The sequence below is a fragment of the Mustela lutreola genome, chromosome 15 (assembly GCF_030435805.1).
Source record: "Mustela lutreola isolate mMusLut2 chromosome 15, mMusLut2.pri, whole genome shotgun sequence".
In the NCBI taxonomy this organism is placed as follows: Eukaryota; Metazoa; Chordata; class Mammalia; order Carnivora; family Mustelidae; genus Mustela; species Mustela lutreola.
In genome coordinates, this window is record NC_081304.1 from 59,469,630 (window position 1) to 59,492,708 (window position 23,079).

Sequence of the window (23,079 nt, forward strand, 5' to 3'; positions counted from 1 at the left end):
CCCGAGAGCCTGTCAGTTCTGCCACCAGGGCATTCGCGGCGTTCTTGACAACAGGCATCTCGCCAGTCACAAGCTATAAGCCTCCCGTCAGCGGGACCGTGTTGCTCCTGACTGGAGAGGAAGGAAGGAGTAAGGGCTAACCCTGGAGTCGGGTGCTCAGACTGCTCTGCGGGAGTTGGTGGAGGCAGACCTGCCCGAGGGACCTGAGACGCAGCAGAGGTGCACTTGGGAGCGGGACCAGAGCCCCTGTGACTCTGCAGGTGAGAGGCTGAAATTCACAAGCAACTGAAACTGACTAATTACGGACACAAGCGAGGAAATTCGAACAGGGGCAAAATGTTAGTAAGAGTGTTCTTTCAGCTGTTAAATTCTTTCTTAGAAGATTTTGTTAATTCCTTTACAGGAGAGCATGAGCAGGGGCAGAGGGAGAGGGAGAGCAGGCTTCCTTGGAGCAGGGAGCCGGACGCGGGGCTCGATGCCAGGACCCTGGGACATGACCTGAGCCGAGCAGGATGCTTCACCAGCCCCCAGGCGCCCCCCACTGCTAAATTTGAGCAGACAACTGCTGTCTGAGGAGATACTATGTAAATATTTGAGGCTATGCAAGTGTTTAAGGGGAGAGAAGCAGGCCAATTCAATATAATTCACTCTCAAACGCAGGATGCGCGGGGGGTGGGGTATCACTGTGTGGCTACTTTAACGGAAAGGTACTGATACTGCTACCTTTTCTCCATTTTTCAGATTTTCTTTAAGTTAGAAGTTCTAAAAATTCCTCCTAAGTCAAGTACTTTCTTTGCTATAAATAATCCAAGTGTGAGTGTCCATACGTCCCGCCCCTGGGCTCCCACGGCCACTGCTGGGGGCTTGGTGCGACTCCTCCACGTTCTGCCCCCAACGCCTGCCCCCAGAAGCTGGCACCACTGCCCGCTGGCACTGTCTCCCACCGCCCTCCTTCGGGGCCCCCACTGTGCCTTCCTCTCTCCTGGGAGACGGAGATCTGCGCAGAGGGAGGGGCTGTGGCCACGGGTCTGGCATCCTCCCTGTCCTCCCGGACTCCTGGCAAAGCGCAGGTAACCTCCTGACTGGCCAATAGGGACTGGAATGGTCCAAGTGTAAACAGATTCAGATTCCTGGTGTTTGGGACCCCAAAACGGGGCTCAGGCACTGTGCTGCCTGCCACAGGTGAGCTGGAGCCCAAGCGCCACACACCCTGGAAGGGGTCAGAGGGGCAAGGAAGCGTGGTTCCTCTTGAACTCAGGCCACACATGGTTGCAGCCACTTACCATCTGCGATCACTCTGGGCTGCACATCCTGCCAGGGACCCAGAGGAGCACCCCCCACAAGCCCCCACAGTGATTCTGCAGGGACCCCACGCATCCCTCGTAGGGCCCAGGCAGAGAATCAGGGAGTGAAGGGCAGAGGGAACCAGGCACTTGGGCTGTGGACCAAGAGGACCCCAGGAAACAAAGGCCCAGGCAGGGCACAAGGGGCAGTGCAATTCCAGGGACAGACCCCAGGCAGGGCAAACTTGGCTGCCCCTTCCGTCGGCTAAGCAAAGATGGCTTGATGACATCCGTGGCCACGCCACACCCTGTGAGACCTCAGATTCAGGTCCCCTCCCTCGAGGCACATCGATGGGCTGGAGCAGGGCGTCCTGCCTTTGGGGGAGCTTATCACATGGTAGGGATGGTCTGTTTATCTCCCACTCAGTGCTCCTCAGGGGACTGGAGCCTGTGTCCGGGGGCCCCGCGGGGACTCTGCCCCAACCACCCACCGTGCAACAGTACTAGCCATGGCGCAAGCAGCAGCAGGTGTGGGGCTGGGGATAGCGGGGGACAGAGCAAAAGCAGCCGTCTCTGCTCTCGAGGTGCTCACACTCTGTGGGAGGAGACGAGCTCCAAACGGTCATAGTGAAGAATATGTATCGGCTGGTGAGGAGGGCTACGAAGTGGAGTGGGCTGGGGAGCAGAGTAAGGGCCTGGTGAGAAAAGACTGCGGGGTGGGTTAGCAGGATGGGGGGTTAGTACGAGCAGCAGCAGCGGGGTTAGCAGGAGCAGGGGGTTAGCAGGAGGGGGGTTAGCAGGAGGTCCAAAGCCTCTGAAAACATCCAATCTCTGTCCCTGTGACCGGTGGCCACTGCCCAGACCTGAGCTCTGCCCGGGAACTGTCCCTTCCCAGGGATGGGGCCAAGAGGCTGCCCATCCCCAACTGACGGGAGCCACTGAGAACGTGAGCAGGACCGAGGCAGCTGACGGGTGACCGCCAGCCCCGCATGGAGAGGCGGCAGTACAAACCCAGGGTCCCCTCGCGACACCACCTGCTCCTCTCCCCTCCCCCTGCAGAGTCTTGCTCCCTCCCTCTTCTCCTGGGGAGCGGGGCCCCTACCAGGCTTGTGAGGCGGCTCTCCTTGAACCCACTGATGGCAGACAAACCCTATGGACATTTCTCAACCGCACCGTGTCCCCCTCCCGTTTGAAGTTCTTCTCTCACTTTCCAGGACATCAGCCCTTCTGTGGTCTCTTCTCTCCCCGCTAAAGGCTCCTTTGACCCTAAAATGTAGGTGTGAACAACGTTCTGGACGCCCCCCACTTCATTCCCTCCTACCACCTCCATCACCTCCGTCCCTGTGTGCCTGTCCCCCCAGATCTCTCTGCCCTCCTCGACCCCACACTCCCGTGCTGGGCCCTACAGCTCTGGCTGCGTGGCCTCCTAGAGACACTGCTCGCTCGGGGTTTCAAATACTGCCAGAGTGTGGGTTCCTTTAGAGAAACACCTCAAATAACGCATTACTTCCCCAATGCCTACCACCCTGCTTCTAGGCCAAAACCACTAGGCATTTCATAACGCAAAACCACTCCGTCCTTGGCAACAGGCCCTGTCATTTGGGGATTAGCTACAGTTCCCAGCTCCCAGCCACCCCACCTCACCCCACCCCATTTCTACAGAACAGTCAGCACGAAGGACACTGGAGGGAGGCTATGGCCTGGGCCAGTCACAGGGCTTCCTGAGAACAAGCAGACTCAGGGACTGCTCCCAGGTGAGGCCCAGCCAGCCTTTAGCAAGGGTCACCCCAAATGAAGCATTCACGACCCCGCCCCCGCAGCAGCCCAGGCCCAGGCAGCCGCCAGAGGGCGCTCAGATGCTGGGAAAGCCTGAGCTCCGGTCCCTGCTGCTGGCCATGGCCCGAAGTCACCTTCCCCAGCCTCCACGGAGACCACCACACACTCCCTGAACCATCTCTGAGCCAAAGCTCATGGGAGACAGAGCTCATCACTTCTCTCGGGGAGATTCAACTTTAGAAGAACCCTGGCCGGTGGCAAACAAAGCCCAAACCCCGACACAGCCTCCCGCGGCCCCAGAACCCATGTGCGCGCATCCCCACGACTCCTGCTTCCGTCCTCACCTGTCCTTGCGCCAGCCCTGGACCAAAGTCACCCGCAGGAGCCAGGCTCTCCTGCGCCGCCTCCCCCAGCCACCTCTGACATCCCCCTGTCCACTAACCACAGAGGGACCCAAAAACAACCAACTCCTGATCCCTCTGAACGGTTCCCAGGCAAGCACACGCTAGCCTTCCAGCTCAGTGCTCCCGTGAAAAGGTAATTCACAGACCCAAGCTGCTTACAGGGATCTCGGGCAAGGTCCAGAGCACAGCGCTGATCGCTACTGTCCGCGAGGGATCATTAACCGCCTGGAAAATTTAATCAACTGTCCTGCTGTCTGGTCAGCACACTCTCCCTTGGCCGCCGAGCATGGAGGCACGTTGCTGAAAAGCTCGCTGAGAACAAGCGCTCCCCCATCTCCACAGGCATCAATCCAGAAACCCGGGGGGCTCCTCTGCCCGACCCTCTTCTGAACCATGAAGCCGTTCTAGCCCAGAACGGTGACCTGGCCCAAGGTCGAGCCAAACATGCTCTAATTACCTGCCCCACGACTAGACCCTGGAACCGACCACAGCCACAGTAAGGAAGCGGGCTCCCGCAGATCAGAGGAAGAGAGCACGAGATCAGGAAACAGACCCAAACCCAGGCAGAAATTCAGAAATCTAGCAAAGCTGGGGCTTCAAACCAGGAAAAGATGGACTGTTTGATAGATCCCATGGGGACAGAACAGTACAGTCAGATCTGTATCCCGCCATCAATACTCGCGTGCACACCTCTGTACACACATACACGCTTGCTGGACCCCACATCCATACCCGTGTGCACACGTGATCTGTACACACATGCCTGCTTGTTGTGTGCCAGCAAGAGCTAGGGAAGCAGCGCAGAGACTCGCTGGGCACACAGCGGAAGCAAAGGACAGCGCCGGCCGCCACCGCAGGCAGAGGGAGGAGGCTGAGAAGCCACAAGGTGTGTCACCTGCAAACCCACCTGCTTCCCCCCCAACACACACCCCGACTGGGCTCCAGCCACTCCCACACCGTCTAGCCGAAGCCTGGCCTCTGTGTGTCCCCAGCCTGACCCGCCCTCGCATCCACCCTCCGAGAGAGGTCACACGGGCCGACAGAACTCCCGCTAGAAGAGGAACCTTTACACACGGCTGGTGGGGACGCGCGCTGGGGCAGCCGCTCCGGCAAACAGGATGGATGTTCCGAAGAAAGTTGAAAACAGCTGCCCTATGCCCAGCTCCCGCTCTCCTGGGTCCTCACCCAACAAACACACACACGCTAATTCAAAGGGGCAGCTGCCCCCCAATGTTCACAGCAGCAACACCCACAACAGCCGCACTGTGGAGACACCAGATGCCCGCTGCCCGGTGAGCGGGTACGGAGGCAGTGTGCCCACCAGAGCATCCGCCACCACCGCAAGGAAGGAATTCCACTCACACGTGAAATTTAAGAATCAAAACAGGATCACAGGGAAAGGAATGGAAAAAATAAATCACATGAGAACAGAGAGGAGACAAACCATAAGAGGCTCTTAAGCGTAGGAAACAAACTGAGGGCTGCCGCAGGGGAGGTTGGGGGGCTGGGTAACTGGGGGACGGGCATGGAGGGAGGGCACCTGTAACAAGGGTGTTACACGCACCTGATGAATCACGGACCTCTACTCTGAAACTAATAATACTCCATGTTAACTAAGCTAAATTTAAATTAAGAACATTTTTAAAACAAAACAAACAAAACCCCTAATATGTGGTCTGCCCAATGCCTCCTGCAACACCCCCTCGCCACCCTCTCCTGCTCCCAGCCTGCCACCTACCCGACCCCATCCCCCTTGCCCATCCTACTGGCCACCTTCCGCACCCCGAGAGGGCTCCCGATTCAGGACGTCTTACTGGCGACGCTGGGAGCCCCCCCAGCCCTGCACAGCCCTCACATCACCTCCTGCCAGCCCTTCATTCACTGCCCATCTCGGGGAGACCCCCCAAACCCTCCTACCTAAAACCCACGCACACAAGCATGCACACACACACACAAAGGTGCGCACACACACGTGCCCAGGTGCAGGAACACGGTGGGTGCGTGCGTGCACTGTGTGAATCCTGCACTTTCGAGGTCTGAAAATTCTCATCAAATGTTGAAAACACGCCCCCACAGCCCAGTTCCCCTCTCCCTGCTGCAAACCCAGCACCTGCTCACTCTCAGCACCCATCTGCTCTCTGCCCTGCCACGCAGCATCTGGAAGCTCAGCCCCGGAGGGTTGGAGGGAGAGGGTTTCTGCATTTCGTGCACTGCCCTGCCTGCTGCCAGTGAAACGGCCCATCACCGTATCAGCAGCAAACCCTAGTCTCGATACTGTGCCCTAACCACGCAAGACAACTGGAAGAGGAAATGGGGGGCTGGCCCCACACCCTATGTGCTCCTCCAGAATCTCCTGTGACCCGGAGGCATTTCTAAAACCCAGATTAAGGAGAAAGCAGCAGCCATGATGCAGCCGGTACTCAGTGTCTGATGAATAACCACATCGTGACTCCATGAGATGGGTCTATCCTTGGTGGTAAGGCACCACCTTCCCCGGGAAAGCTGAAGGAAAGGCCGCGCGTTTCTGCGCACCTGTCCCAGGGTACACACCTGCCCCACGCACTCACCAGCCCCCTCAGCCCCGCCCTGCACGCCCATCCCTGTCCCCACACGGTCACCCGTCCCCGCAGGAGCACATGACCCAGTGGGCACGTCCCTGTCCACGCCCGCGCACCCGTCTCAGGGCGCCCACCCTTGCTCCTGGGCTCTTACCACAGCTTTGACGGTGGTATTGTGATTACCTAGAAAAACGACCTTAATCTCAGCAGAGAACGCTAACAAATTCAGAGGACAAGGACCAGGTCTGCAAACAGACTTTTACACGATGCTATGAAAAAAAAGGTAGGTCCAGATGTGAGCACACTGCTACGGGCAGAGGTGCGTGTGCACACGGACGCACGGGTCTACACAGAGTACAGCTGCACAGAGACGAACGCGGACTAACGTCTGCGACCGGGGAGTCTATGTGATGGTCACACTCTTCTTCCAGCCCTTCCACAGGCTTCGGGTTTTTCAAGATAGCAGGTTGGGGGAAAAGTTTTGTAAACCTGAGTAAGTTGCCAAAAATTGGCCTCACTAACAAGGGTCTTCAGGACACGTACACTCGGGAAGACGAGCTGCCCTGCCCACATCTCCGGCCTGTGTTCATGCCGCAATAGACAGACCTGTGCTCATGCCACAGCAGACGGAAGCCCGTCTTGCTCCCACACACACGAGAGCCCCCAAAGAGGCCGAGGCGTGACGTGTTTGCAAGGACCAGACACCAGCTGGGCCGTGGCCACAGCTCCCGGGGGGAGGGGCGGGGGGGCGCAGATCCAGTCACAAGAAGGCCCAACCCGGGAACAGGGCTCATACCTCCGTACCTTTCACATTTGTCTACCTCCAGTCACATGGTTTCCAGCCCACGGTTTTGGGGACACGGGAGCACGCATATTTACACACTCTCACTCTCTGGGACACACAGTGCTCTGACCTCCCACACACCCATCCTAGGCTCTGACAAGCAGCCCCGCTCCTTACTCGTGGTCTCAACCGCCAGCAGCGCCGAGGGCGGACGGTGGGATGACGCAGGGCAGTCGGGCCGCCGGGGAGCACGGGCCGCTGTGCAAAAGCACAGGGAGCACTACGAGTACCTTGGGAAGCCCGCAGGCGATGGGGCTTCAGGCCAGGAACGCAGCGGTTCAAGAGGCGGGCGGCAGGTGATCTCCCACGACAGAACTTTATTAGAAACCGAAAGGGGAGCAGGAGAGGATTAGGAATCGGGCTCCGGGGCCGGTGGTGGCTTCTCGTCATCAGGGGGACAGTCGATGAAGTCAGCCAGCATGGCGGCCGTGTCATCCTGCACCTTTTCGGCAAAAAGACGTAAGATTGGAAACGGTCACACACACACAGGCACACAAAAGGACAGTCCCAGAGCTGAGCCCCTTCCCCTGCCCGCCTACCTTCTCGGGGAGGGCGGCCGTCTCTGACTCGGCCTCCGCCTCCACATCTGCCACGGCAGGTGTCTCGGGGGGGACCGGCACCTCGTCACCCCCGCTCTCAGTCCCCTCCTCCAGCAGGGTCGGGGGAGCCAAAGGCTCCTCTTCCTCGAGCTCCTGGGGAGGTGGCCCAGCTGGGACGCTCTCCGGGTCCGGCGGACCCTCTCCCTCGGAGGGGAGCACCTCAGGGACCAGCGTGGGGGCAGCCTCGGCCCCCGGCCCCTCCCCGGCCCCCGGCTCCTCTACCTCCAGCAGCAGCCCGGGCTCCCCTTCGGGCTCAGGCTGCGCCTTCGGGGACTGGGCAGGGGGCAGCGCCGGGGGCGGGCTCGGCGGCGGGGGCCCACTCTCCTCTGCCGGTGCCCCTGTGGGGCCGAACTCCACCTCCTCCAGCTCCTCCAGCTCCTCCTCCTCCTCCTCGTCTTCCTCCTCTTCCTCCTCCTCCAACTCTCCTTCCTCTTCCTCAAACTCCTCCTCGAACTCCTCTTCTTCCTCTTCTTCCTCCTCAAAATACTCCTCCTCCTCCTCCTCTTCCTCAAAGTCCTCCTCCTCCTCCTCCTCCTCCTCCTCCTCCTCTTCTTCCTCCTCCTCCTCCTCCTCGTCGCTGCTGTTGATGTTAATGACCGTCAGGTCTTCCTCCAGGCCGGGGGGTCCTCCGCCGCCAGGAGTCCCTTCAGGGACCAGCTGGGGAGGCGGCAGCGCCACGGGGCCCGGTACGGGGGGGGGCGGGGGGGGGCGGGAGAGGCCCCGGGGCCGTGGGAAGCTCCTCGGGCTCCTCTTTGGCCGGCCCGGGAGGGGAGGCAGTTGGCGGGCCGGCTGGAGCCACAGGCGGGGGTGTGGAGCCCGAGGGGGGGAGGGGCGGCAGGGGAGGCAGCCCCTCGGGGACGATCACCACGCTGTCATCAGAGTCGCTTTCCAAGGAGATCTCCACGTCGGATGCCTCCTCCTTATCATAGTGGACAAAGGCCGGCCTGGGCACTCTGCCCCCAAAAGTCTCATCCGGGGGTATGGGGGGTGGAGGAGTGCCACTAGGGGCGAGGACGGGGTCCTCGTTGGAGCCTGCCCGATGGTTCTCTGCGCCAGGATGGAGCCGGGGGGGCACAGACACCAGGCCTGGGACGGAGAGGCCTAAGTGGTTGGCTGTGGCTGGAGGTCCAGGGCGTGTCGGAGGCAGGGGGCCCGCTGGCGGCAAGGGGCCCGTCGGGGGCATGGCACCCGCCGACGGCATGGGGCCTACTGAGGGCATGGGGCCCACCGAGGGCATGGGGCCCGGGGGATGGAAGGGGGGTGCCCTGAATGGAGATGGGGCCTCAGGTGGGGGGACTGGAGCAGGCGTAGGGCAGGCAGGGCCCATGGACTGCAGGGGAGGGACCCGGGGGTGGGTCAGGGCAGCACAGGTCACCAGCGCTTCCGAGCAGAAAGATGCCACCTGAGGAAGAGGCCAAGGGCAGGTGTGAGCATCAGGCACCAGAAGGGGAGGCCCTGGCTTCAGATGTAGGGGGTAGGGAGGGCCAAGGGGCAGCTACCTCAAGGCTGTCCTCTCGCTGGCCAAGGGAGAAGGCTTGCACTGTGCAGGAGAGGGGAGGCGGGCAGCGGGGAACCGGGGCCAGCAGAAGTGCCAGCTCCCGGCGGCAGCAGGAGCTGGTATACGGGGAGCTGCCCAGGACCTCGCCCTGCTGGACCCCCATGATCCGCAGGAGGACCAGGTCGTGCAGTCTCTGGAAAGAACATGGAGCACACTCAGAGACAGCGCTCAGACCACCCAATATACAAAGCATTTTTACTGCCCTCAAAATCCTCTGTGCTCCCCACCTGTCCCTCGGAAACCACCGGTATTTTTTATTGTCTCTACATTTCTGTACCACAGTTTGTCCATTTACCTATTGAAGGACACTTTGCTTCCAAGTTTTGACAATTAAGAATAAAGCTATTATAAACATCGGTGTGCAGGTTTTTGTGTGGACATAGTTTGCAGCTCCTTTGGATAAATACCAAGGAGCATGACTGCTGGCTGGTATGCTAAGAGAATGTTTAGTTTTGTAAGAAAACACCAAACTCTTCCAAGTGGTTGTACCATTTTGCATTCCCACCAACAATGAGTGGAGTTCCTGTTGCTCCACATCCTCACCAGCATTTGGTGATGTCAGTGCTCTGCGATGGGCTGTTCTGGTAGATGTGCAGTCGAGTCTCGTTTTTATTTGCATTTCTCTGATGACATCTGATGTTCAGCATTTTTCATGTGCTGATTCACCATTGTATAACTTCTTTGGTGAGGTGTCTGTTAAGATCTTTGGCCCATTGTTCAAATGGGTTGTTTGTGATCTTGTTGAGCTTTAAGAGTTCTCTGTATATTTGGGATAACAGTCCTTTATCAGATGTGTCTTTTGCAAATATCTTTGTTCAGTCTGTAGTTTATATTCCATTTTCTTGATATGGTCTTTCACAGAGCAGTTGTTTTTAATTTCAATAAGTTCATCACTAATGATTAATTCAAACATTAAATAAATTTCTTTCACGGATTGCATGTTTGGTGTTGGTATCACAATACCCAGGGTCCTCTAGGTTATGTTGTCTTCTACAATATTTGCTATTTTTTTCTTTTATATTTAGGTCTGTGGCCCATTTTGAGTTAACCTTTTTTTTTAAAAGATATTATTTATTTATTTGACAGAAAGAGACACAGTGAGAGAGGGAACACAAGTAGGGGGAGTAGGAGAGAGAGAAGCAGGCTTCCTGTGGAGCAGGGAGCCCAATGCAGGGCTTAGTCCCAGGACCCTGGGATCATGACCTGAGCCAAAGGCAGACGCTTAAGGACTAAGCCACCCAGGTGCCCCTGAGTTAATTTTTTTGAAAGATCTGTATCTAGATGCATTTTGTTATTGTTGTTTTTCTATGGATGTCTACTTATTTTTTTTGTTTTTTGTTTTTTTTTTAATATTATTTATTTATTTATTTGACAGGCAGAGATTACAAGTAGGCAGAGAGGCAGGCAGAGAGAGAGAGAGGAGGAAGCAGGCTCCCTGCTGAGCAGAGAGCCCGATATGGGGCTCGATCCCGGAACCCTGGGATCATGACCTGAGCCGAAGGCAGAGGCTTTAACCCACTGAGCCACCCAGGCGCCCCTGCATGTCTACTTATTATAGCATTATTTTTTAAAGACTGTCTTTGCTCCATTGTATTGTCTTTGCTCCTCTGTCAAAGATCAGTTGACTAAATTTTTGAAGGTCTCTTTCTGGTCTCCCTATTCTGTCCCATTGATCTATTTGTTTGTTCTTTTGCCAGTAGAACACTGTCCTGATTACTGTAGTTTTATAGTGAGTCTTGAAGTTGGGTAGTGTCAGTCCCTTGTCCTTCTCCTTCAGTGTTCTGTTGGCTGTTGTGGGTCCTTTGCCTTTCCATTTAACCTTTAGATTAGTTTGTCCATATCCATAAAATGACTGCTGGCATTGTCATTGGGATTGTAGGGAATCTATAGATCAAGTTGGGAAGAACTGGCATGTTGACAATACTTAGTCTTCCTATCCAAAAACATAGAGTATCTTTCCATTTATGTGTTCTTTGATTTCATTCATCAGAGTTTTGTTGTTTTCCTCATACAGGTCTTATATGACTTTTGTTAGACTTGTACCTAAATATTTCATTTTGGCAGGTCCTGATATAAATGGTGTTGTTTTTTTAATTTCAAATTTTAGTTGTTTATTATTGAGATATAGGAGAGCAATTTAATTTTTAAATATCAACCTTGTATTCTGCAACTTTGCTTTAGTCACTTATTAGTTCCAGGAGGTTTTTGGATCAATTCTTTTGGATTTTTTTTTACATAGGTAATCATGGTATCTTCGAACAATAGTTTCATGTTTACCTTTCCAAGCTTCATACCTCTCATTTCCTTTTAACTTACTGGATTAGCAAGGACTTCAAGAGCTATGTTGAAAAGAAGTGGCGAGTGAAATAGGACTTCCTTCAGATTATGAAACTGTAATAACCACAGCCAGTAGAAAAATCAATGGAAGAAAAAGAAAGAGAGAAGACATCCTTATATTTTTACCCAATCTTGATGGAAAAGCTTCAAGTTTCTCACCCTTTAGTATGGTGTTAGCGGTAGCTTTTTGTAGATATTCTTTATCAAGTTGAGACAGTTCCCCTCCATTCCTAGTTTACTGTGAGATTTTATCATGAATGGTGGTTGGATTTGTCAAATTCTTTTTCTGTGATGTCCTGGCTATCAATGAAATAGATCACATTAATTTTAGAATGTCGAACCAGCCTTGCATACCTGGGATAAATCCCATTTGGTCCTGGCATATAATTCTTTTTTTACATTGCTGAATTCAGTTTGCTACTATTTTGTTGGAGATTTTTGCATCTGTGTTCATGAGAAATACTGGTCTGCAGTCTTCTTGTAATGTCTTTTTCTGGTGTTGGCATAAGGGTAATTATGGCCTCATAGAATGAATTAGGAAATATTCTCTCTGCTTCTATCCTTAGAAAGAGCTTGAAAATAGATACTTGGTATAGTTTCTTCCTTTAATGTTTGATAGAATTCACCAGAGAACTCATCTGGGCCTCATGCGTTCTGTTTTAGAAAGCTATTAATTACTGATTCAATGTCTTTAATATATAAAGACCTATATTCAAATTGCCTGTTTCTTCCTGAGTAAATTTTGGCAGATGTGTCTCTCACAGAATAGGTCTGCTTCATTTATGGTGTCAAATTTGTAGGCATAGAGTTGTTCATAGTATTCCTTTATTATCCTTTTCAGAGAGATCCCTACTGGTGTCTCTTCTTTCATTTGTAGTATTAGTCATTTGTATCCCCCTTTCTGGGTTTTTTTTTCCCATTTTTTGTTAACCTGGCTAGAAGATTACTGATTGTTGTGTTTTCAAATTCATTTAGTTCAAAATCTTTAAAAATTTCTCCTGAGCTTTCTTCTTCTGCCAATTTGTTATTCAGAAGTATGTTTTCAGTCTCCCTGTATTTGGGGATTTTTCAGTTACTTTTCTGTTACTGATTTCTGGTTTAATTTCATTATAGTCTACAAGCAGAAACTGATTTCTATTCTTTTAAAAAAAATTTTGGGTTGTTTTGTTTGTTTTAAAAAAAATCCTATTTATTTATTTATTTATTTATTTATTTATTTATTTGAGAAGGAGAACAAGTAGGGAAAGGAGCAGAGGGAGAAGCAGACTCCTTCTGAGCAGTGAGCCTGATGCACGGCTCTGAGTTGAAGGCAGACGTTTAACTGACCGAGCCACCCAGGCACACCTCTTTTAATTTTGTTAGGATGTGTTTTATGGCCCAGAATGTAGTCTATCTTAGCAAATGTTCCATGTGAGTTTGAGAAAAATGTGTATCCTGCTGTTGTTGGATGAAGCTGTCTGTAGATGTCGATTATTTCTTGGTGATTGATGGTGTTATTGTGTCCTTACTGGTTTTCTGCCTGCTGGATCTGTCCATTTTTGAGGGATAGGTGTTGAAGTCTCCAGCCACGTTAGTGGTTTCACCTTTTTCTACTTGTAAGTTTTACCTTGTATAGTTTGACGCCTTGTTAGGGGCATGCATAATGTTAAGGAAGAATTGCTATGTCTTCTTGGAGAATTTATAGTTATGTAAATATAAATATATCATTACATAAGGCCCTTCTTCATCCCTAACCTTTCCTACACTGATGTCTGCTCTGTCTGAAATTAATATAGCTATTCCGGCCTTCTTTTGATTAATGTAAGCATGTTAGTGGTAGCATGGTCTGTTTTTCTCCATCTGTTTACTTTTAATCTGTGTGTCTTTATATTCAACGTAATTTTCTAATAGACAACATGTATTTGGGTTGTGTGTTTTAATCCGCTGTGAGATCTGCCTTTTAATTGGTGCATTTAGGCCGGTGACGTTAGAAGTGTTATTGATAAACCTGGATTAATATCTAACATTTGTTACTATTTTCTCTTCATTGTCCTTGTTCTATGTTCCTGTTTTTGTCTTCCACTCTTTTTCTGCCTTTTGTGGTTTTAATTGACAACTTATTATGATTAAATTTTCTTTCTTTCTTAGCATATCAGTTGTACTTTTTTTTCTTCCTTTATTGGTTGCCCTAGAGTTTGCAATATATATTTATAACTCTTCCAAATCCACTTCATTATTTTTAAAAAGCTTTATTTATTTATTTTAGAGATGGGACATGGGTAGGCAGTGGGGAGGGGCAGAGGGGGAGTGAGAGACTCTCAAGCTGACTCCCGGCCGAGCGTGGAGTGCAACAAGGGGCTCAGTCTCACGACCGGAGATGGTGACCTGAGCCAAAATCAGCAGCTGGACACGTAACCAACTAACCCAGCCAGGTGCCCCAGTCCAGGTCCACTTTCAATTTTTTTTTTAATTTCTTTTTTTAAACATATATTTTTATCCCCAGGGGTACAGGTCTGTGAATCGCCAGGTTTACACACTTCACAGCACTCACCAAAGCACATACCCTCCCCAATTTTTTTTTTTTAAGATTTTACTTATTGGGGCGCCTGGGTTGCTCAGTGGTTAAGCCTCTGGCTTCTGCTCAGGTCTTGATCTCAGGGTCCTGGGATCGAGCCCCGCATCGGGCTCTCAGCTCAGCAGGAAGCCTGCCCCCCACCCCCACCCTGCCTGCCTCTCTGCCTGCTTGTGATCTCTCTCTCTCTTGGGGTCAAATAAATAAATAAACAAAATCTTTAAAGATTGTTATTTATTTATTTAAATTTATTTAAATAAATCACTAAATTTATTTAAGATTTATTTAAAATCTTTAAAGATTTTATTTATTTATTTATTTATTTATTTATTTATTTGACAGACAGTGATCACAAGTAGGCAGACAGGCAGGCAGAGAGATAGGAGGAGGCAGGCTCCCCGCAGAGCAGAGAGCCTGACATGGGGCTCGATCCCAGGACCCTGGGATCATGACCCGAGCCGAAGGCAGAGGCTTTAAACCCACTGAGCCACCCAAGTACCCTAATACTATACAACTTTTATACTCTTTTTTTTCCAAGAAAATATTCACTTTTTTGAAAGAACTCATAGGTTTTTTGTTTTGTTTTGTTTTTTGGTTCAGTTGTTAAATTTCCAAAGCAACATATATAATTAAAAATCGATGTTCATGGACTAAAATATCTAGAGAGTTAAGACAATATTTAAACTAATATTGTCTGCATATCCCTGTGTTTTAAATATCACTGATAACCAAATAAGGTTATATTTACATTTACAATATGTTATAAGCATGCTACAAAAAGAAAGTTATTGAAAACTCAGAAAATTACATCAACTTTACTCACAGTTCTAGGGTTTTCTTTTTAATATATTCTTTAGGTTATTCCTTTGCTTTCTAACTCTGTGAAATAGAAATATAACAGAATATAACAGAAATATTCTGTGTCTCCATTTCAGGCACAGAACTCAAAACCTCTGTAATTTCCTATGAGGATAGCAATAAAAGTTTCTTTTATTATGTTAAGGAGGTGGCTTTTGGATCTCCCCTAGGAACTGGGGCTGGTTGGCAGTGGGGTCAACTTGTGATTAGAGCCATGGACCCTTGAGCCCCACCAGCCAGACCTCTGGGGAGAGAAGACAACTGGACATGAAGATCAATGGCCAATAGTCAATAATGTAATCAATCATGCCTGTGAAATGAAACCTTCATAAAACAACGTTTCTCATAACATCGTGCATTTGTAGAACACGCTTTGATTTTAGACTTTCTGTTTTAGCCAAACTAGCAAAAAGGGTGAAGTTTTTGTTTTGCTTTTGGACATTCTCATATTTGGAATCATAAGGGTTCTGTGCCCAACTCCACCACGGGTGTGGGAGGCGGTGTTCCACTCACCAACAATTCTCTGACACCAGCTAGATGTGCGACAATGTAACTCAAATCTGATGCTATCTATGTGCACATAGATACCTGGAGAGAGCAGGGGCTCAGTCCCACAAAACTGTCCCCCCAACCACTGCCCCACCGCACACATATTGCACACTTCAGACAAGAGGCACAAATCCCGGTTGTCACCCGTGCCTCTGACCAACCTATTTTCGGAATTACAGCCATTACTGTTACCACTGCCACTGTGGGACTGGCCTTGCATCAGACTGCACAAACCACCCACTTTGTGCAAAAATGGCACGGGAATGCTATCAAGGCTTGGAATCAACAAACAGTCCTAGATCAAAGATTTCATGAAAGAGTCTTTGATGTAAAAGAAGCTGTAATATATATAGGAGAGAAGATCTTTCAAATATAAGCCTTCACCTTCCGTGTGATTAGAACGTTTCTTCCTTCTGTGTTACTCCTACACCTATAATAAATCAGAAATACCATGGAACAAGATTTCACCATATTACTAGTCATTATGGTGGTAATTTAACTGTGGATATTAAACAGCTTCATGATACTATTCAGGGCATTCCTTGCGATCCTTACAATCAGTTCCAAGAGTGAGTTTCGCACAAAGGATTAATGATATTCTGTCTGATGTAAAGCCCTTTGCTTGAATCAAAACACTGGTGCTGGCATTATAGGTGGAAGGATGACACTTTTTATTGCTATAGTCTTTTTACGCTTAGTCCTCAGATGCTCACGAACATCTTTCTGACGACCAATGGTTCAAGAACTTGCAAAATGGATTTTGCTGCTTCTCCATTAACAAAGGGGGGGGGGAATGTAACCATCCCTCAGAATGATAGGCTGCTTAAAATATCACTAATGAGAAATGGTACTGGTCACGCAAGCATGCTTGACGATGACCTTGAGAAAACCTGAACTAGCAGCAGGCCTCGGGTGGAGAGGAGGATACACGTCCTGAAGCCCAGCAGCTCAGGCTGGAACATCGCCTGTTTCCCTTTTCCATTGTCTCCCCTGCCTCACGAAAGCCTGCTGTTAGAATAATCCCTTTATGTGCACTTGCTCAGCCAAAAATCCAAGCCGCTGGGCCAGGCACAGCCTACTCTGTTTACCTACAAGACTGTGGTCGACGGAGGCCTCCCATTCCTTCTGGTTGACCTACAAGACCCAAGACTAATGTATAAACTCCTCCTTTGTTGGTTGTGATCTTGTATCTAATAAATACGGGACTGAGAGTTTTGGGGGTGACAGTCCTTTCAGCGTGGTCCCTGCTCCCTCCCTCTCCCAGGTGACTTGTTTGTTCCTCATTCTTCTCCCCAGTGCCATCGGGAAGGGGCCCCCAAATGCCTGGCAGAGGGAAGAGATGCACGGAGGGAGGCCTGGTGCTTGTGTGAAGTGGGATGTCACTCAGCGCTCAGGGAGCTGTCACACCCTCAAGGCAAAGCTGTCCTCCTGTGCCCTGAGCCACAATCTTTCATGCCAGACCCATACTCTAGGCCAGGAGTTTCTTTACATTGTTCTAGGGCTGTGAAGCAAAAAGATTCCGTGGGGTCCCCAGTGGGAGAGGAGCAGCGCTTCCAATAGGCAAGGGTGAGTCTCCCCACTTTGCTCTCCCCAGGCCAGTGTTCTCCCAGGCCCATCCCCGAAATGGAAAACCTACTCTCACTCTTCAAGGGTCCGTCCTTCTAGCTCTACCCACTCTGCTGGGCCACGGGAACCTGGAAACGATGGTGTCTGGCTTCCCATGCAAGCACCCATTCGGCCCCCAACTTTTGCCCACTTGACCCACAGAAGAGACTCAGGAGAGCTATGCAGAAAAACTCGAACAGGCTTTAATTAATGAAATTAATACTACCTAAAGGTTCTGCGAAGAACATGGGGAGAGGAGAGGGGAAACCTGTGGGCAGCGGCAGAAGTCCCAGGAGCTGTAGGACTGGAGGCCAAAGGGACACGGATCTCCATGTACTGTCCCAAGGCCCATGGCCCCTGGGATCACAGATGAGGCCTCAAGCCCCCACCTTCCTTAAAAAATGGTGGGTCAGGGATTGGGAAGTTTTCCCAACATTGGGTGGCAGGCCGGGAGCCCGGTTTTGCTCCAGGACCGGGCTTGATTTGTGTCTCCCTTTCCACACTAGTCTGGCACCGGTGTCATCTGGAAGCAAGTGCAACACCGGCTACTTCACCAGGAAGCTATTGGCTCAGCCGAGCCTCTGCCTCTTGGGCTCCAAGAAAGCGGGCTGTGATTTGGAGGAAAATGGCTTGTTGCCCGGTGCAGCTCTTTTGCGTCCTCTCCGGTGCTGGGCAGGGAATGAGGGGGTCTTCATAGCAAGGCTGCTTGTTGGGGCTCTGCTTGCTCCTGCTGTAATGCTGAGAGCCCCAAACCTGGAGCACAGATCTGTAACAGCATCTCCTCTCCCCAAACCTGGGGGTGCTGCGGTAAGCCCCATGCTGATGGGGACCGGCATTGTGCTGCCCCCTGGGGGGCGGGGCTGCTGGCTGTTGGGCCCAGCATGGGACACAGCACCGGGCACCTGGGGGGCAGTTGCCAAGCCAGGGGCAGCAGCAGTGGGCTGTGATGTGGACGAAAATGGTTTGTTGCAGGGTGCAGCCCTTTTGCACCTAGTTAATCGCTGGGCAGGGAATGAGGGGGTCTTGGTGACAAGGCTGGTCTGGGCTGTGCTGACCAGAAAGGCGGGGCCACTAGGAGGAGAGGCCAGGACGCCCCCATCCCCGCAGGCAGCCTTGCTGGCAGAGCTAATGCCATCTGATCTAGACCTCTTCCTGCTCTGGTGCCTGGGGATGTGACTGAAGGGAGGGGCACTCGGGGCTCCGGACACAGGCTGGTTCGTCGTGCCGGCTCCAGCGGTCCCCGACAGGGTGCTCTGGTGTGGGCGGCCCCCTGTGTTCGGGCCCAGGCTTGCCCTGGAGCCCTGTGGGCCACTTGGGGCCCTGCTCATTCCTGCTGCGATGCTCAGAGCCCCAAAGCTGGAGCACAGATCTGCAACAGCATCTCCTCTCCCAAAACCTGGGGGTGCTGCGTTAAGCCCCATGCTGATGGGGACCTGCATTGTGCTGCCCCCTGGGGGGCGGGGCTGCTGGCTAATGCGCCCAGCATGAGACACAGCGCCAGGCACCTGGGGGGCTGCTGTCAAGCCAGGGGCAGCGGCTGCGCCAGGGGCGAGTACAGCAGGGGAGGTAGCCGAACCTGGCTGGGCATTGGCACGGGTGCCCCAGGAGGCAGATGCAGGTAAGGGAACCACATAAACTGCCTGAGTGCCACTGCCCAAGGACAGCTGGACTACTGTTATGCTCAGGGCCTGGAGTGGGACTGGAGCCTGAGCTGCTGGCTGTCCATGCGGGGGAGAGCTGTGAAGGGGGCTGGCTCCGGGCCACTGCCCACCAACAGCCCCGAATGGGGCCTGGGCAGTGGATCCCGGGTTGCCACTCCCCCCAGGCAGCGCAGGCAGCCCTGTGGGGACTGTGACTGAGACCATCTTGTCCCCGGACTGCATCGAGATGTCCTGGATAGATGCAACGTTGCTCCCACTGCAGCCAGGGTGAGACCCCAAGAGGAGAGGCTGGGAAGAACCTGAGCAGTCCACAGAGGTGACCTGGGAGTCAGAGGCTGGCAGGGGAGCAGCCACTGCAGCAGGCAGGGCCAAGGCACTGGATGGGCTAGTTGGGCCACAGCTGCAGGTGGCCTCTGTGTCCCCTCGAAGAGCATCTTGAATGCGCTGGAGAGCAGCTGTCTTTTCCCGGTCAAGGTCCTCAGCAGTCACTCGAAACCCCGGCTGAGGGGGTGACGGCAGCCTCAGAGGCTCCCCTCGCCTGTGTGGCAGCAGACAAACCTTGCGTTTTCCGGGCCTGGAACAGTCAGCTGGGGATGAGCAGTTCCTCGGCGTTGTTTTCTGCCTGGTGGTGGTATCGGCATCCTTTTCCGGCTGGTTCTTCTGGCGAAGTGCAGGCACTCCAGCAGGACACAAGGGGCTCTTTTGGCTGACTTTTTTGGGGGACCTCGGGGGCCACGCGGCCTGACTTGTGGCCAGACCCCTCCTCCTCTGCACCGGGTAGCAGCCCATGGTGGAACTGTAAGAACTGGTAATGGCATTTCGAGTGGGGCAGGAGCTCTTCTGGGAGCTGGGGGACTTCTTGTTGTATGGGTCTTCTGAGCTCTCTTCCTGGGTGACGGCTCTCAGCAGAGGCCCAGGCCTGGGCACAAAGGAAGAGAGGCCTCCGTGGACCCCCAGGGGACTAAATGCCCTCTGTGGGGTCCCAGTGCCTTTAGGGTCCTTTCTGTGAGGACCCTGGGCCTGGGCCAACCCTTTGCCGCTCCGACTTGGGTCTCTGCCGACCCGCTCCGCTGTGGAGACATCATGGACATTCCTGGGTACCGAGGGCCGCAGCCCGGTGACGAACGGCTTCTGCAGCACACAGGGGGTGACCGTGTCCACGATGGACTCGCAGTTGCGGCGGCAGGACACCTGCGATCCAGGAGCTGACAGCATCGCCTTCAGCCGGCAGCCCCACCTGCATAAGGTGGTGAGGAGTCCCAGAAAAAGAAGGCGCAGGGTCTCCAGGATCCCGGAGAAAGCTGCTAGGACGGAGCATGGTTGCCAACTCATGGAGGATCGCCTGCGACTGGACCCCGGGGCGTGGACCGCTGGTCGAGCCCTGGGCGCCAAGAGTTGTCTGTGGCCACAGGGAGCCAGGTGGGGGCCCCGCAGAGCCCGGGGATGGGGGGAGGGGCACGGCCTGCTCAAGGAGGTGCCCATAGAGCAGTCCGGTAAGGCTAGACGCTGAGGATAGCGAACTAGGCTCGCAGTGCTCTCCTTCAGCTGCCAAGTCGCAGCCAAAGGCCTAGAGCACAATGCGGGACCTGTTGCCAGGACACAGCTCTAGAACCTGGAGCCTGAGGAGTGAGCACACGTGCAGGAACCCCCTGTGCACTCACACAGCTTCTGTTGGGTCATCACCCGGGTCATGAATCAGGCCTGCAGAGGTGCTGTGGAGGGGTCCACTCCCTCGTTCCCCACACTTGGGGTGTTCACAGATCTCTTGGGCTTGAAGGCTGAACTGAGGAAGAGAAATGGGGGCACAGTGGGTGCCAGCCATCTCCCCTGGCTACTTCTGGGTGGGAACAAGGGACACTTTACTTTTCATTGTACATCCTCTAGACCATATTTTGTCTTTAAGATTTAATTTTAATTTAATTAAATTAAATTTAATTTAATTTAATTTTAATTTTAATTAAAATTAAAATTTAAATGTGGGACTCCATTGTCCCATCAAGGCATTTCTCAAGACATTGAGCCCAATGTGGGGCTCAGACTTACAACTCTTGAGACCCAGTCACAGGTTCCTCTTCTGAGCCAGCCAGGTGTCCCAGACGATAAACTTTCATGAGGGAAACATTTTTTTGAAAAGACTCTTTCTTCCTATCTTGTCTCCCGGGCTACCCTGATCGCAAGAGGCCCCATGGAGCCCAGCAGCACACTAAGAAATGTTGTATCACGTTGTATCAGACCTCAAAGCTAACTATGCAGTCATTCCTTCCATCATTTCCCAAAAGTTCCATTCATTTCTGTGCAAACTTGGAATTCTCCTGAAGATAGGCAAGCTTTTTCCTAGAGCAGTAGATGTATGTCGCAAGTTGCATTTCAGAAATCCCCCAATGTCCCTGCCTTCCATCTGGGGCTTCAGGGCTGCCATGAGCCCACTCACCCAAGGCAGGGGGTGTCCTTTCACGGACTCCTCAGCTGAGGCCGGTCACAGCAGGACGGAGCCCGCCCCGCTGCTGAGGTCCACCTGTGGCAGCTGTGCGCTTGGCCTGAGGCCCCTCTGCGGGCCACATACTGTCCATGCCTAGAGCGGTCCTGTGGGAGAACTGGAAACTTGTTCACCATCTGTGGATACTTGGTAAGGTCCTTGCAAAGTGATAGCTCAGCTCCCTTGTGAGAGCAGGGGAATCTACAGTTCCCGGTATTGAAATCTAGGATTTTCCTTACCAATATTTCAGTACTTCTGAAATCTCACAGAAGTGGAAAAGGCAGGATCTAAAGTTTAAACATACACGGCACGCCTCCTATGATACAGACCAACAGAGATTACTGCTCATGTCCGCCGAAAGTTGCGCAAGTAGTTAAAAGCTAGCAAAGGCAGACACAAAGCAATTTTATATCAGTACTCGAGGACATGTGAATCATTAGACAGCACAGTGTAGAGTAATGAGGAAATGAGCTATTGCTACATTTCACTAACATGACCTTGAGTGAACAAGCCGGAAATAAAAAAGGACCTAACCTGTTTTTGCATCACTGTTGTAGCTTTGATTCCTCCTGTTTGGTTCCTAACATTGCATTCACCTACATTCCGGCACAATAGCAAATAACATTGGTGGAAACAGACGTTATTGCCCCTTAGCTCATTTTAAAGGAAACACTTCTTTGTAATTTCTCCGTTTAAAGAGACACGGGCTCCTGGGTAGCTCAGTCTTTTAAACACCTGACTTGGAATCAGGTCATGATCTCAGTGTCCTGGGCTCGAGCTCCAGTCATCAGGCTCCCTGCCTGGCATGGAGTATGCCTCTCTGTCTCCCTGTACGCCTCCCCCCTTCTCATGCGTGCACTCTCAATCTTTCTCTCTCAAATAAATAAAATCTAAACAAAAAAAAAAAGAAGAAGAAGAAGAAGAGAAACACGAATGACCTTTTTCCTATGGGTCAGTCTATTCCTTCCTATTCAGGAATCTTAAAATTTTTAACATGTGTTCATAACTATCTCACATTACATTTGAGAGAACAGCTCTATTTTTGCACATTAAATGCTAATTAATAAATGTCCAGTTGTTGCCTGCAGTTGGGTGAAGAAGCCATGTTCCTGGTGGCAATTGTCAATTGTGATAACTAGTGGAGACACCCTTTGATCACTTCCTTTTCAAATATCATTCTGTCTGAACACTACATGTATTTTTGTGAATGCAGAATTTAGTAAATAATGCAATATACATGGAGAAAATAAGCTTAAAATTGGTAATTTCAGTAAGATATTCATTCTGTATTCTTATTTATAGGATTCAATTAATTATATGATTCAATCTTATTTATATGATTCAATTCACTGGATCTTTAGTAAAATTAATTGTGAGTGGGGTTTTGGTTATTTTTTCCACCTGGTGTGAATAATTAGCCATGTCCTCTGATATCTCATTGCTGACAAATATCATGGTAAAAACAAAAGGCTTGGTGTGTTCCTTAAAGATGTGTGCACCTGCTGCAGGTCCTGGAATCATGTTAATCCAAAAAATGCACAAGAACCAAAGAGGCAGGAAAGCCTGCAGCTGCTTTCCAGTCCCAGAGCAAGGGACACAGTGTAGTGACTAGTGTTTTGCTGCCCTCTTCTGGTTTGTGTTGGAAGCCCTTGTTTAGACACCTTCCAAGAACGCGGCTTTAGGGTTCAAAAAAATAGAGCTTCCCTATGACCCTGCAATTGCACAACTGGGTATTTACCCCAAAGATACAGATGTTGTGAAAAGAAGGGCCATCTGTACCCCAATGTTCATAGCAGCAACGGCCACAGTCGCCAAACTGCGGAAAGAACCAAGATGCCCTTCAGCCGACAAATGGATAAGGAAGATGTGGTCCATATACACTATGGAGTATTATGCCTCCATCAGAAAGGATGAATACCCAACGTTAGTAGCAACATGGACGGGACTCGAAGAGATTATGCTGAGTGAAGTAAGTCAAGCAGAGAGAGTCAATTAGGATATGGTTTCATTTATTTGTGGA

At 51.6% G+C, this 23,079-nt stretch overlaps 1 protein-coding gene across 1 annotated transcript; it reads right to left on the reverse strand.

Moving 5' to 3' along the window:
* Positions 1–7,152: 7,152 nt before the first annotated feature.
* LOC131815658 (proline-, glutamic acid- and leucine-rich protein 1-like) lies at positions 7,153–19,798 on the reverse strand. The gene is given in 5 exon segments (XM_059147433.1): positions 7,153–7,307; positions 7,405–8,173; positions 8,175–8,866; positions 8,964–9,155; positions 18,785–19,798. Coding segments are annotated over 5 exon segments (2,760 nt in total). The 3' UTR covers positions 7,153–7,214.
* Between the last annotated feature and the right edge of the window lie 3,281 nt (positions 19,799–23,079).